This window comes from Mixophyes fleayi, chromosome 4 (genome assembly GCF_038048845.1).
Source record: "Mixophyes fleayi isolate aMixFle1 chromosome 4, aMixFle1.hap1, whole genome shotgun sequence".
NCBI lineage: Eukaryota > Metazoa > Chordata > Amphibia > Anura > Limnodynastidae > Mixophyes > Mixophyes fleayi.
The window spans coordinates 116,920,618-116,933,238 of NC_134405.1; the positions used below are offsets into that span (position 1 = coordinate 116,920,618).

At 36.4% G+C, this 12,621-nt stretch overlaps 1 protein-coding gene across 1 annotated transcript in view; it reads right to left on the minus strand.

Annotated features, from left to right (window-relative positions):
- Positions 1-12,621, minus strand: part of ADAM10 (ADAM metallopeptidase domain 10) — a 119,191-nt gene that overhangs the window by 70,600 nt on the left and 35,970 nt on the right. Inside the window, exon 2 of the mRNA XM_075208065.1 lies at positions 2,617-2,767. Within this exon, the coding sequence (XP_075064166.1) occupies positions 2,617-2,767 (151 nt within the window). The remainder of the gene's footprint in view (positions 1-2,616; positions 2,768-12,621) is intronic.

Here is a 12,621-nt window from a genome sequence, read left to right on the forward strand (position 1 = left end):
ACATAGATAATAAAGTTTCATTTAGGCAGTTTGATACCATAGAGTTCCACCGGGTTGCAGCACAAACTGGCTAAATCACTTTCCCAATGCAAAAGCATTCGTAAAACTACACCCAGACAGGACAGACTGCTCAAGAAAATTGCAACAGAGAACGAAAGATTGCTAGGAAAGCATGTGATGATGTGAAAGGAGGCGGGAATTAACTGTTTTAAAAACGGTTTAGAGGCGCCTTACAGTGTTTGGGTTTAGAGCTTGTCTACCAGTTAAGAAACCAAAGCGGACAACAGCAATGAAAGAAAAAGGCCTAGAATGGCCAATAAATAGAAAATAAGTTTACATAAAGTATTAAATATGTCCATTAGCCATTATTTTAGAAAAAATTCACAAGAAACGAAAAAATTCCCAATTCATTGTCCAACCACTGTATATATAAACCTTAGCATACATAAACAATTTGGTTGCCAAAAAAAGTAATGCACGAAAATATACTGAGGTTACCTTTAGAAATCAGAAGTACCAAAGCCCAGTAAAATATAACAGAACTCTATGGAAACGCTCATTAAGTGCATAGTACACAATGCTGCAGAAAACGTCTTGGATGCGTGAATTATAACGTTTCTACCGCTCTGTTAAAGCAAAGACCAAGGTTTTATCTTTGCCCTTAATTAACATTGCAGAGCAATGCCTGTGTGTTAAACTCAAACACAGCAGTTCTTAAAGTTAATGCTACTACAGTATAAACATACTTAAGAAATAATTCACATTACATGTGCGTGCCGGGATTTCCAAGGCATTTGAAGGAATATAATAGTTTTGTTAAAGCACAGACCAACAGTATACTGAACTGTAGCTGTACAACGAAGCATTTCTAAAATCTCTAAGAGCTAATTGCTTGCCTGACAACACCATGTAAAGTCATATAAATGATTTTATCCAATGCATCCTGTCTCCTATTAGAGATATTGTAATTCCCTCCATTGTCGGTGGCAGGCATATGTTCAAAATTGATAACACACTACTACATAGCTTGATGAAGTTGTTTCATGTACTTTGTGACTAACAGGCAGCTTTGATCTGTACTATTTTATCTTCAGGCGTGTTTCAGGTTAGAAATGTCACATGCTCTTCCAGTCTGTTTGGGCTGATACTGCCTGAAGAAAAGGCATAGGGTTACTTTATACTGGGAAAGGAGGAAATGGGGAGTGATAGGTTACAGCACAGATAAGGCAATTCTTATCTATGACATATTGGTGACTAGCAAATGTTCAATTTGCAGACTCCAAACAAATCACCGCTACACAGATAAAGGAAAGCAGTATTTAAAATACAAAAAATGCTGTTTATATAATACAACATAATCCTTTTACTTGCTATATTGTTTTTGTTCCTTAGATCTTGGGGATAACATTGTTTTACTCATTTTTTGTTATGTTAACATAAATTAACATTTCTAACTAATAGAAGAGGCTATTTCACCTCACCGGTGAGCACTGCAGGTACACCAGCACCTAAAAGACGTATGGCACAATAAGCTACATTAAGGATGTAATTCAATCCCATATGTGAAAAATGAGGAAATAACACAAGAAAAAAAATATATAGATATTTTTATTTATAAATAGCCCTATACTGGCTTCATCTGGTGTACTGCAGTGACATGTGGGATGCCAACTGCACACTGGTCAAACAGACGACAAAGCAATAAATTACCGGTAGTTTCCAGACAAGCATTGTGGTCCACATCCACTTCATCAGATTACTTCATCCACAGATTTACATACTCTAGAACACCAATAGGCAACATAATACACTCTGACCTTCAAAGGGGACACACATTACCCTTAAACTCGGCAAGAATTTAAAATACATTTAATCAAAGAAAGACACTTTTCTGTAATAACATCAGCAGGCATTTTAAGAAAGTGTTACAAGCTATAACAAACAAATCGTTCAATAAAGCAGCAAGTAGCTGGTGTACGCTGGAGGAGGTTCGGAGGGTCATCTGTTGGTCATCACTGCTCTAAAGCATGGAGAAGAGTGGTTTGCATTTCAGCTGAAGATGAACGCAACACGAAAACAAGTAAAATGAAGATCAAGGAATTACTGAGGAATGCATAGTCCACACCTCCATGTCAGCCATAACGTTTTCCTGGCCTACATGGCTTAGATATTGTTAAACTTCAACAGCAATAAAGAACAAATAGTATATAACCAACACATAAATGAGATGCTAAGCAGTTTGAGATCCTAATTTTCAAATGAACAAATGGTAGATTAATAAAATCCTGTAACAATATGTCTATCTCTAATAAAGTAGACTGGCTATACAATAAGACACTTTTTTAATTGAAAAATAGACTACCATGCTAAAGCCAAGCTGGTATCAATGTAAGATAGGCACACAAGTGTATGAAACAGATAACCAGGCCACACTGCGGAAACATCATAGCCAGCGGGTTTCAAACAGACATTCAAAGTGGTTGCTCTCTACTGGCAGATTCTAGCAGGATTTTTATTCTTTGGAGGTTTTGTTTTGTTTTTCTTGTGGGGGGAGATAACTTAAATTAAGAAAGGTTTTATCCATTCATCAGTTACAACACAAAACGGGGCTCTTACCTGCCATGGGCATGAAAATCCAAGTGTACAAATTGTTCCTCATGAGAAACTGCTCTCTTGGCACGTTGGTGTTTTTGGTGTAAGGAGTCTGTGTCATAAGACAATCCTTCATAATGCTTAATATAGTTATTCAACTTGTTTCCATACTGACCTGAAAAGAAAAGCATAAACAATTATTTTTTTTAGATAAAATTACAATACAGCATATATAATTCAATTAGGTAGTTTTGTACAACATTTAAAGGTAGAAAGAACCTATGTGTAAAATGTAAAGCCATTGGAAATACCCAGATAATATTAACATATACAGGCCCCTAAAGAACCTATAGAGACAATGTATCCCACCAAGGAGTCAATACGACAATCATGTTCCATATGCATGTGTGCGGAAAAATCACACCAAGTTTAGAAGAATTTCCAGATGAGTTAGAAAACATTTTTGAAACCCATTACTAGAACAAGGCAAAAACTAGGTTCTAAAACAGATTAGCAAATCAGCACACATCTTGACGTCACAGAGGGTGGGGGGAGGGGTATTTAGCAAGAAAGCACAATGCTTAAAATGGTTTCAATTATTTTAGACATTGGACAATTAGCAGTAATATACTGATCCCAAAATAGCAAACCCCTAACCTTTTCCTAAGCAGCAGATTACATGAAGTATGCAAGTGTAGTTTTTCTGTTTGCGATTTAAAAAAAAAACCAAAAACCTTACATTTATATTTGTCAATTTGTTATCACCATTTGTATTCCATAAGTATTTTGACTTTTTGTCATATTAAATCACATTTAATGACATTGTCTGTTCAAAATATTTCCCCATGGCAGATAAACTTTTTATGATCCTACACTTATGTAGTAAATTGTCTGCTAAATAATATCTTTCATTAAATTAAAGGTTGTGATTACTTGTATTTCCTAAGAATGTCAGCTCTTGAAGTAAATCTTAATGGTGGCTGAATTTGTGTGTTTAATACTGGGTGAGAGATGCGAGATTGCAGTCTTAATTACAGACAAGGTGGTTTTGTTTTGATTAACCCTTTCACACTCACGTCACATGCCCCTGTCAGTCCTGTCGAGGCAATATGCATTTAAATGTTTTAATGTTGAAGACCTCCCATACTGTTACAATATAAAAAAGCATGTACACAGCTTAAACACTTACTAAACACAAAGTAAAAAAAAAAAAATTATAGTGAGCAGCTGCGGAACTCAATCAAGTAACCAAAATTTTAGATTCATTTTTACACATTCACAAAGCATTACAAAGTGTATTTTATTTCCCGTAATTGTCACGGGGAGATGAAATTTGGCTTCAGAAAAGGGTGGGAGACTTTTTTAGCTCTAGAATGTGTCAAAAACAAAAAAAGGTGTAAAACATCTGCAGTTGAGTTAATCAAATACCAATCATCCTCCTCCCCTCGATCCTCACTTTGACCCTAGGCCACACCTTTATCAGGCCCATTTGCCAAGATAAAAATATTTTATTGTACTGCAAACAGTACACAAAAAAAAAAAAGTTGTTTCCTAAAAGTATCCTGAATGTTGTTCCTGAAATGGATCTGAGCATGAGGACAAATAGAAAGCGGTTCCGTGCTTCCAGCAGGTGTGTAACCCTGAGGAGAGTGCAGAGCTTCAGTAAGGGCTGGGGTTTTCTTTATATTATATATATATATATATATATATATCAATATCAGAGGAGAGTGCAGGAGTAAAGATCCTGCATTTTGTAATAAAAAAAAAAAAAGAAAAAATTTAAAAAGAAAAGAGGAACCTGTTCCAATCATACCAAGTATGTGGATGTGACATGTCCTCTCTAAACTGCACCAACTTTGCAGTTACCAGGAGAAGATCAACCTGGCATAAATTAGTAGATAAAAACTCTCCTTTAAAATTCTAGTCCCCGATTCAAACTACTGAAGAAATCATTGTCCTCAAGGAAGGACATCTGTTGTTTTTTCCTTATCTTCTTGTAGCTACTTGTTCCTTTGAGAACAACCCAGTAAATGGATTCTAATGTCCTCTAATCTTTGTCCCTCAGGGTCTGATAGGGCTCTGTGTATTCATTTATCTTTCATGCATGACAGCTTTCTTCATCTGTATTCTTTTGTCACTTATTCCCCCTCCCCCGCCGAAGTGCTTGAAGTGTTTCTCACTTTCACAATATCTAACTTTGGGTTTTAAATATTGAAAGACCTTATGTTTAAGTCTGCACATATATACTTTTCATTTATGCAAAACCAGATTTGTTAATTTGCTCCAATATCCAGGCACAGCCCCTCTATCCTTGGAAATATCCCTATTTTTCAGTCCAAATGTACAGGATAGACTCCTTTTTATCTGTATAATAAGTGCAATTCTTACTATCTATCCTTGGCAAAACAGATTAAAATGAAGCAGAGAATATTAAAGAACAGACATAACATAACCAAGGTCACTTAAAATAGTACATGAAGGTAAATATAAACACCAGAGTGTGACATACTCTGTTGACTCCACTCAGGATCCATGTAAATTATTTTTAAAATGATGTCAGCCATATAAGTTCCAAAAACATTTTAGCAGTCCAAATTATGTAAGGTGGTTACAAATGTACATACAAGCTGTATTAAAAAGAAAAGAAAAAAAAAAAAAGTGTGTGTGTCGACACTTTTTATGGTATTATTTTCCGTCACAGTATATTTCTGCGACAACTTAAAGCATCCCTAATTTATTACAGGGTCAGGACAAGACAACAGGAGAGGAAAAAGCCAACTTGCCCTGCTGATATGCGCTCTTCACGCTGTATTCTTTACAAATTCTTGTAGATTCTGGTTATGGGCAAGTTTAAAATTCCTCAGTCTCCCCGTCCGCCCTTCTCCCCTTTATTTTTTTTTAATTAATTCATAAACCCACATTGTGTGCCAGGCACAATAGGCTGAATTAGATGGTGATAATTTTATCATACATAAGACTTTAAAAGGTGTACTGGAATGGGCGTGGGGAAGGAAGGTCACCTATGAATCATTCCACTAAAATAAGAGATCTTATTTAGTTTTTCACACTACACACCCTTTACCCCACCGTAACCCACACAAAACAAATAGGTGGACTTATTTCAATCCAGGTAGACATGTCACGCATCACACAGATCTGCGATGAACAAGCTTTAACGAATTTATGTAATACTTAGATTTTTGGTTTCTGAACACCAAAATGACTCTCGATTATACATATCACATCACATTTTTCTGCAAAACGTGTATTTATGAATAAGTCATTTTTTTCATATTCTTTAAAATAATAAAAATGTATTCTGCCTGCATTATAAAACATTGTCTTAAATTAATTCAGTCGGTAGTATAGAATGTTGCAATTCAGTTCTCGTCATAAAAACATCCCTCCCGTCCAATGTCAGATTAAGGTCCACGTGGGCCTGGAGCGGAAATTTACAAAGGGCCTAAACCCCATACTTTCTAAAGGAACATTGCACACAAACAACAACTACAACTAGAACTAGAAGGTGAGCTAGCGAAGGAGGAACCAAAGACAACAGATGCAACACAATTTTGCCCTGTGCCGGCTTATTTTAACCCCTGCCCACCTCCACACCACACACATTCATAGATTCTTCAAAAAGTTTAAAAGCTGTTTTATTGCACAATGGCAACACATACGCATCCATACCATTAGCACATTCAGTCTATCTTAAAGAAACATATGAAAATTTGAAAACTGTTTTGGAACAGATTGGATATGCAAGACACAACTGGTTAATTTGTGGAGATCTTAAAAATGTTATGCATGGTACTTGGCCAGCAAGAAGGTTACACCAAATTCCCATGTTTGCTCTGTGAATGAGATAGCAGAACTAAAAATTTACATTGGCAAAAAACAATTGGCCAGCTCGAAAAAGTTTAGAAACTGGAAAAAATAATATCAAATCCAGTTTAGTAGATCCAAATAAAGTTTTACTTCCACCTCGACATATAAAATTAGGACTGATGAAACAATTTGTGAAAAAGCACTGCCTAAAGATGGAGAAACTTCAAATATCTTTGCACCAAATGCCCTAACATATCCGATGCTAAACTTAAAGCATTTTTACAGGCCCTGACATTAGCAAGTTAATAAAAGATGAACATTTCAAGCGTGTAATGAATATTGTGGAATTTTCGGCGTGGACTTCGTTCAAACAAGTGATTTCAAAATTTATAGGCAATGTCAAGGCTCCAAACTACATAGAAATGGTCAGGGAAATGCTTAATAGTTACAGAAACCTTGGATGCAATATGAGTTTAAAGGTACATTTTTTGAATTCCCATAATGAGCATTTCCTGAATAATCTCGGAGACTACAGTAAAGAACAGGGTGAACGGTTCCACCAATAAGTTCATGATGTAGAAAGAAGATACCAGGGTCGTTGGGACGTCAGCATGATGGCTGACTACTGCTGGATGATACACAGACGACACAGTATAAACTTAGAAGCGAAAAGCGACAAAACGAAGTATGAGGACAAATAAAACAAGATATTAACGATTTTTTCAATAATTATGGTTTTGTTTCTATTATTGTTTGATTTTGTTATTTTATTGCATACTTAAGACAAACACAGTGATATCATCTATACTTCTTCGTATTTCCCAGTAAATATGTCAAGAACAATTAAACTTGTGTTTTCTTAAAAATGTATGTAACCCTCCTTAAAAGGTAAATGTGATGTGGTAATTTTTTTTAATATACTATTTCTTGATGTACACGAGCATAATATAAAAGTATTAAAAAGGACTTCATACCTTAAATTTCACAGACCTGTGTCATTCAGTAGCCTATATTTCATCTATTCTTTTAACATGCATTAATTATGAACCCATATGTAATTATATTTAATATCTATATCTACACACAATATAATTTAATGCTTCAACCATAATGTAATAACCCATTCATTTTGTGTTAATGTGATAAGCATAATTATTACGCTGCTACATTACAAGTCAACGCTATATCAGCAGCAGCTATTTATATAGCGCCAGTAATTCCGCAGCGCTGTACAGAGAACTCGCTCACATCAGTCCCTGCCCCATTGGAGCTTACAGTCTAAATTCTCTAACTTATAAATACACACACACACACAGGTCAATTTTGATACCAGCCAATTAACCTACTAGTATGTTTCTGGAGTGTGGGAGAAAACCAGAGCACCCGGAGGAAACCCACGCACACATGGGGAGCGCATACAAACTACACACAGTTGGTCAGGAATCAAGCTTATGACCCCAGTGCTGTGAAACAGAAGTGCTAACCACTGAGCTACTTCAATTTACAGTGTGTTCCGTGCCAGCGAATCTATAATATATTACATCATAGAACATATTACTAAGTAAAAGTATTGGGGGGAGGAGTACAGGGTCATTTCCTGGGGAAAATGCAGTTAAGCCTTCTTATCACAAACAAGACGCATGAAAGGAAATCAAGGTAATATTGCCATCTCAACTTCACAAAGAATTTTCTTACAGTGCAAATAAGCCACTCCTAATCAAGCAAACAGAATTCTGGGAAATGCAATGAGCACAGAAACCCTCTGTGGTAAACCAGAATTACAACCTGCAGAATCAGTTTCAGCGTTTTATTATTAGCAGTTATTTATATAGCGCATAAATATTCCACAACGCTTTACAGAGAATATTTAATCATTCACAATCAGTCCGCGCAGACAGACAACCTATGTTCCCTACCACACAAGCATAAGTGATGATTTTTGTCAGAAAACAATTAACCTACCAGTACGTCTTTGGCGTGTGTAAGGAAACCAGAGCACCTGGAAATAACCTATGGGGAGAAAACATGGCCCTGAGTGAAAATCAATCCCATAACCCCAGTGCTGTGGAGTCAATATGTCACCATGCTGTCCATTATTAGTACAAGATAGCTTTATTGTGATTAGGATTAGAGAGGCCAACTTGATGAATATTAAAATAAAAAAAAAAAATTAAATATAAAGAAAAAAAAAAGTTTGTTTCAGTTTAAAAATCTCATGTGGACAAAGACAAGTAGAGGAGCATTTGCATTTTGTCCTTAAGGAATAGCTTTTAATTGATTCAGTGATAAAAATATTAATATCCACACACACACACGGTAAATATTAGACATACGCACATTTAACTGGTCAGACATGTGCTTCTCACACAGTTGCATATTTATGCAAACACTTGGGAAGAAGCAGCAGAGAAAAAAAGGTATGAAAATAAACAAACACAAAATTGATGACTGGGAAATTACTTCAATGAAGAGATGAGCCAAGTAGATCATTTTACATTTTTGCCATTTCTCCTATGCATAAAACTGGCTTTTCTTCCAAAGTATAATGAGAATAATGCATTCTGCCAATCAACACTGGAGAGCCAAATTTTATCAGCAATAATATTCATTTGATCTAGAAATGTGTTTTAAAGAGGTATATTAGATAGTCCTAGTAACTGAAACACACCATAATGGTAAAAGACTTACTTGTGACCAAAACTACCTAAATCTTATACAAGTTAAAAAGTAAATTAATAGTCAGCCCAATGTATTTCATACAATTTTTAAACATTAGACCTTCACTTAAAATACAACTACATGCACTATTGCACCTAAAGGAATACAGCAAATAGACAACTGCCTTTTTATTTTTGTCATTCATTAAAGTATTACCCAAGTCATAATATTTATGCTCTATTCAACTGTAAAGCAACAGCAGAGTATGCAGGCAAAGAATACATGTTAATATATACACATGGGGGGGTTCTGGAATAGGTAGGTTTTGTAAAAAATACGCTTCATCATAATAAATATGACCATTTTTCACAAACTGGCAGAATAATCCAAGTCTGCTCTATATGTTTCATACCAAGTGTCTGTAGCAGCCTGGTATGAGGAATTCACCTTCATAAATTGCAGTTATTCCTGTTTGTACCATGTGCTTGTAGATTCTAAGCCAATACAATAATGCAAACCATCAATGTAGGGGCTGTGATTGGACTCTTCTTGCAGTCTATCACTTGCCATTAGGCAATTGCAAATTTTTAAATACAATGTACTTCACATGTAACAGCTTAAAATAGAGCTGTAAAAGTTAAAAAATATAGATCGGATTTAAACAATTCTGTTCTAATGTGTACCACATGCAATTAAATGTAGTTATTTCTACTGAAGACCTATTGCTAGTTGCACAACACTACATAGAAATGTGAAAGAACACGTTGCTAATAGCTCCAGTTATACGCCCGTGATTTCAAAATACATGCCCATTCTCAAGCCTTTATTACATGCATGTGATGCGTAGAAACCTATAAAGTAGCACAATATATTTGATTTTATATATTTCCAGAATGGAAAGTAAAGCCTATTTTTGGATTATCTATATCAGAGGTGTCCAAACTCAGTCGTCAAGGGTGACCAACAGTTCACTTTTCTAGGATATCTGTCTGCAGAAACAGCTGGGATAATTACTGACCCAACCAAAGAGATTAACTCACCTGTACGTGATTAAAGAAATCCTGAAAACATGAACTGTTGGCAGCCCTGCAGGACTGAGTTTGGACACCTCTGATCTAGATCATTTAACTCCATGAGGAAGCCTATGATTTCTAATCAGAAGCACTCTTGCATGTACACACTTGCTTTAAAAGGTGTAAAAAGCAAACAGCATGAAAACATGAACACTGCTGTCATGGGCATGATTGATATGTGGGTCTGTAAGGGTTAAATCAAAGCAAAACAATTTGGTATGTCCAAAAGATGACTTAAATACAACAAAATTTTATCTCATACTATTAAAAACAGTCCAGCTAGGTGACACTACAAATGCACACTAAGTAATTTATTTCAGCTAAAAGTAATTAAAGGTTAAAACAAATGCTCTTGCTTCTCAAATGTTCATATACATTAAAGTATTACTCTTCTATTTTGTGCTTTTCAGAAAGCAATTCATATGTAAAACCAAGCATTTAACCCAACTCAACTACAGGTAGGAAAATAAAGCAAAAAAAAGCAACTAAAGTTTGCTGCATGCACATTTTTTTTCTTTTTACAGTTTTTTTTCCCCTCCCCTGTAAACACTTCTAGACAAAGGGCAGAGCTGAGAACATGATTCCCTCTTCCCCGCTGGGAATAAAACTGGCAAAATTGTAGCATCAAACAAATATTCTCTTAGCACAAAGGGAACTATAAGCTTCACTCTGCTAAAAGGCAACATTTTCCTTGATCAACTATATTTTAACAGTCTTTTTACTACTATGGGAAAAGATAGTATCATGGAAATACCATAACAAAGGAAAGGTATAAAAACAATTTCCAGAAGCCACCTATAAATGTGAGGCAAAAGGTTGGATACAACATACAAAATGCACACATTTTGTGAAACTAAAGGGGCAACTAAACAAAACGGATAGTTCTCCATTGTCCCGTGGCATTTTTTCGCCAGGAAGTGGCAAATTAATTTGAATAATAAAACAGAATACACACAAACGCATTACTTAAAAATGGTACCAGACACAAAGGGCTTGGGTACCTTTTAACGAACGCAACCCCCGACAACGGATACCCCGACAGGAATACACCCAAGATGTATTTCCCGAAAGACTGTTAATACTGACAGCTTGGAAGAGAGACCTCAAACACTGCCGACGAATGAAGAACAAGGCAGGCAGCGATGACGGCACTTTCAAGATGCACACTGTTTCCTGCTGTTAACCTGGTAATTTAAGGAGGCGGCACCTATACAATGTAGTAGTGTTTGTAAATAAAATTGTACAGTTGCAGTGACAGGTTTGTTTTACCGCATGCAGCTGTTTCAATCTGATCAACAACAGGCACTGAGACATTGTGGACAGCACCACTCAAATCATCCAGTAGGCTTTACTGTGTATTTCACTGGATTGCCATCAACTAGTCAGCACTGTCTATTAATACTGGCACCATTTAACCAGACCAGCCAGTGACTCGCATTTTTGTGTTTTTGTAAGTACAGTTTATTCACACAGTGTTGGATTTGGGTAAACCTCTAGGTCTGGGCCAACTTACTTCCAGGTCTTTATCCACAATGTCCAGCTCTCCCTTCAAGCCTAATTCTGCTCCAGGAGATTGCAAGCTTACGTCTCCCTATCAGACTCCCAAGAGCTAGTAGAAAGAAAGTCTGGTACTATTGAAGTCCTAGACAACACAACAAGACCTTGTTTTATATAAACATTTCATACATCTGCATTTACCTAAAACATTACCCACAGCATGGGGAACAAGTGGGTGAACCCAGGCACAGATGTAAGATTTGTGGGGATAAATTCCAGATAGTATTCACATGTGTGACCTTACTTCATCAATAGATAGAGGCTGTGTTAGGCAAAATTGGGGAGTTTAGGAAGTGTAATTTGTTAAAATTGTTTATACAGAACTATAAAGAATAGCAAGAATTACACAATAGTTTGACAAGAGGTCCCAACTACTTTCCATTCACATGCTTATCCTATTACCTCTTTTCTACCACTTTTCTCTCTAGCTACCTCTGTAGTCTCATCCTTGACTCTTTCCTTTATCACATTTACTTCACTTCTAACACCTCTCTGTCCTTTCTTTCTGCCACACTTTATATTCTCTATTTCACACTTCTATCAGCATCATCATGACTTGCGCCTCTCTTCGGTTCTCTCCCTCTATTTCCCTTGCCCAACAGTCCTATGTTCTCATTTTTCCTCCCACTGCCCTCTTTCCTATCCCTCTCCTCTACCCCTGATCTGACTCACTGCTGCATCCCCCCCTCCACATTAGTCCTCCTCACTGCTCATCTCCCTGCTTTCTTCTGTTCCCACCCATCCCCTCCCTCCCCCCCTTTTGAAACCTATTGCCTCACATCAGTATTTCCTTCTGTTTGTCACTCTCCCTATTCATACCTCCCAAATCAACACCCCTCTTCCCACTCTTACTGTGCATAAGACAATCCTCTTTCTGTCCCTTAATTCCGATGTCCAGAGGTCATCCTAGACT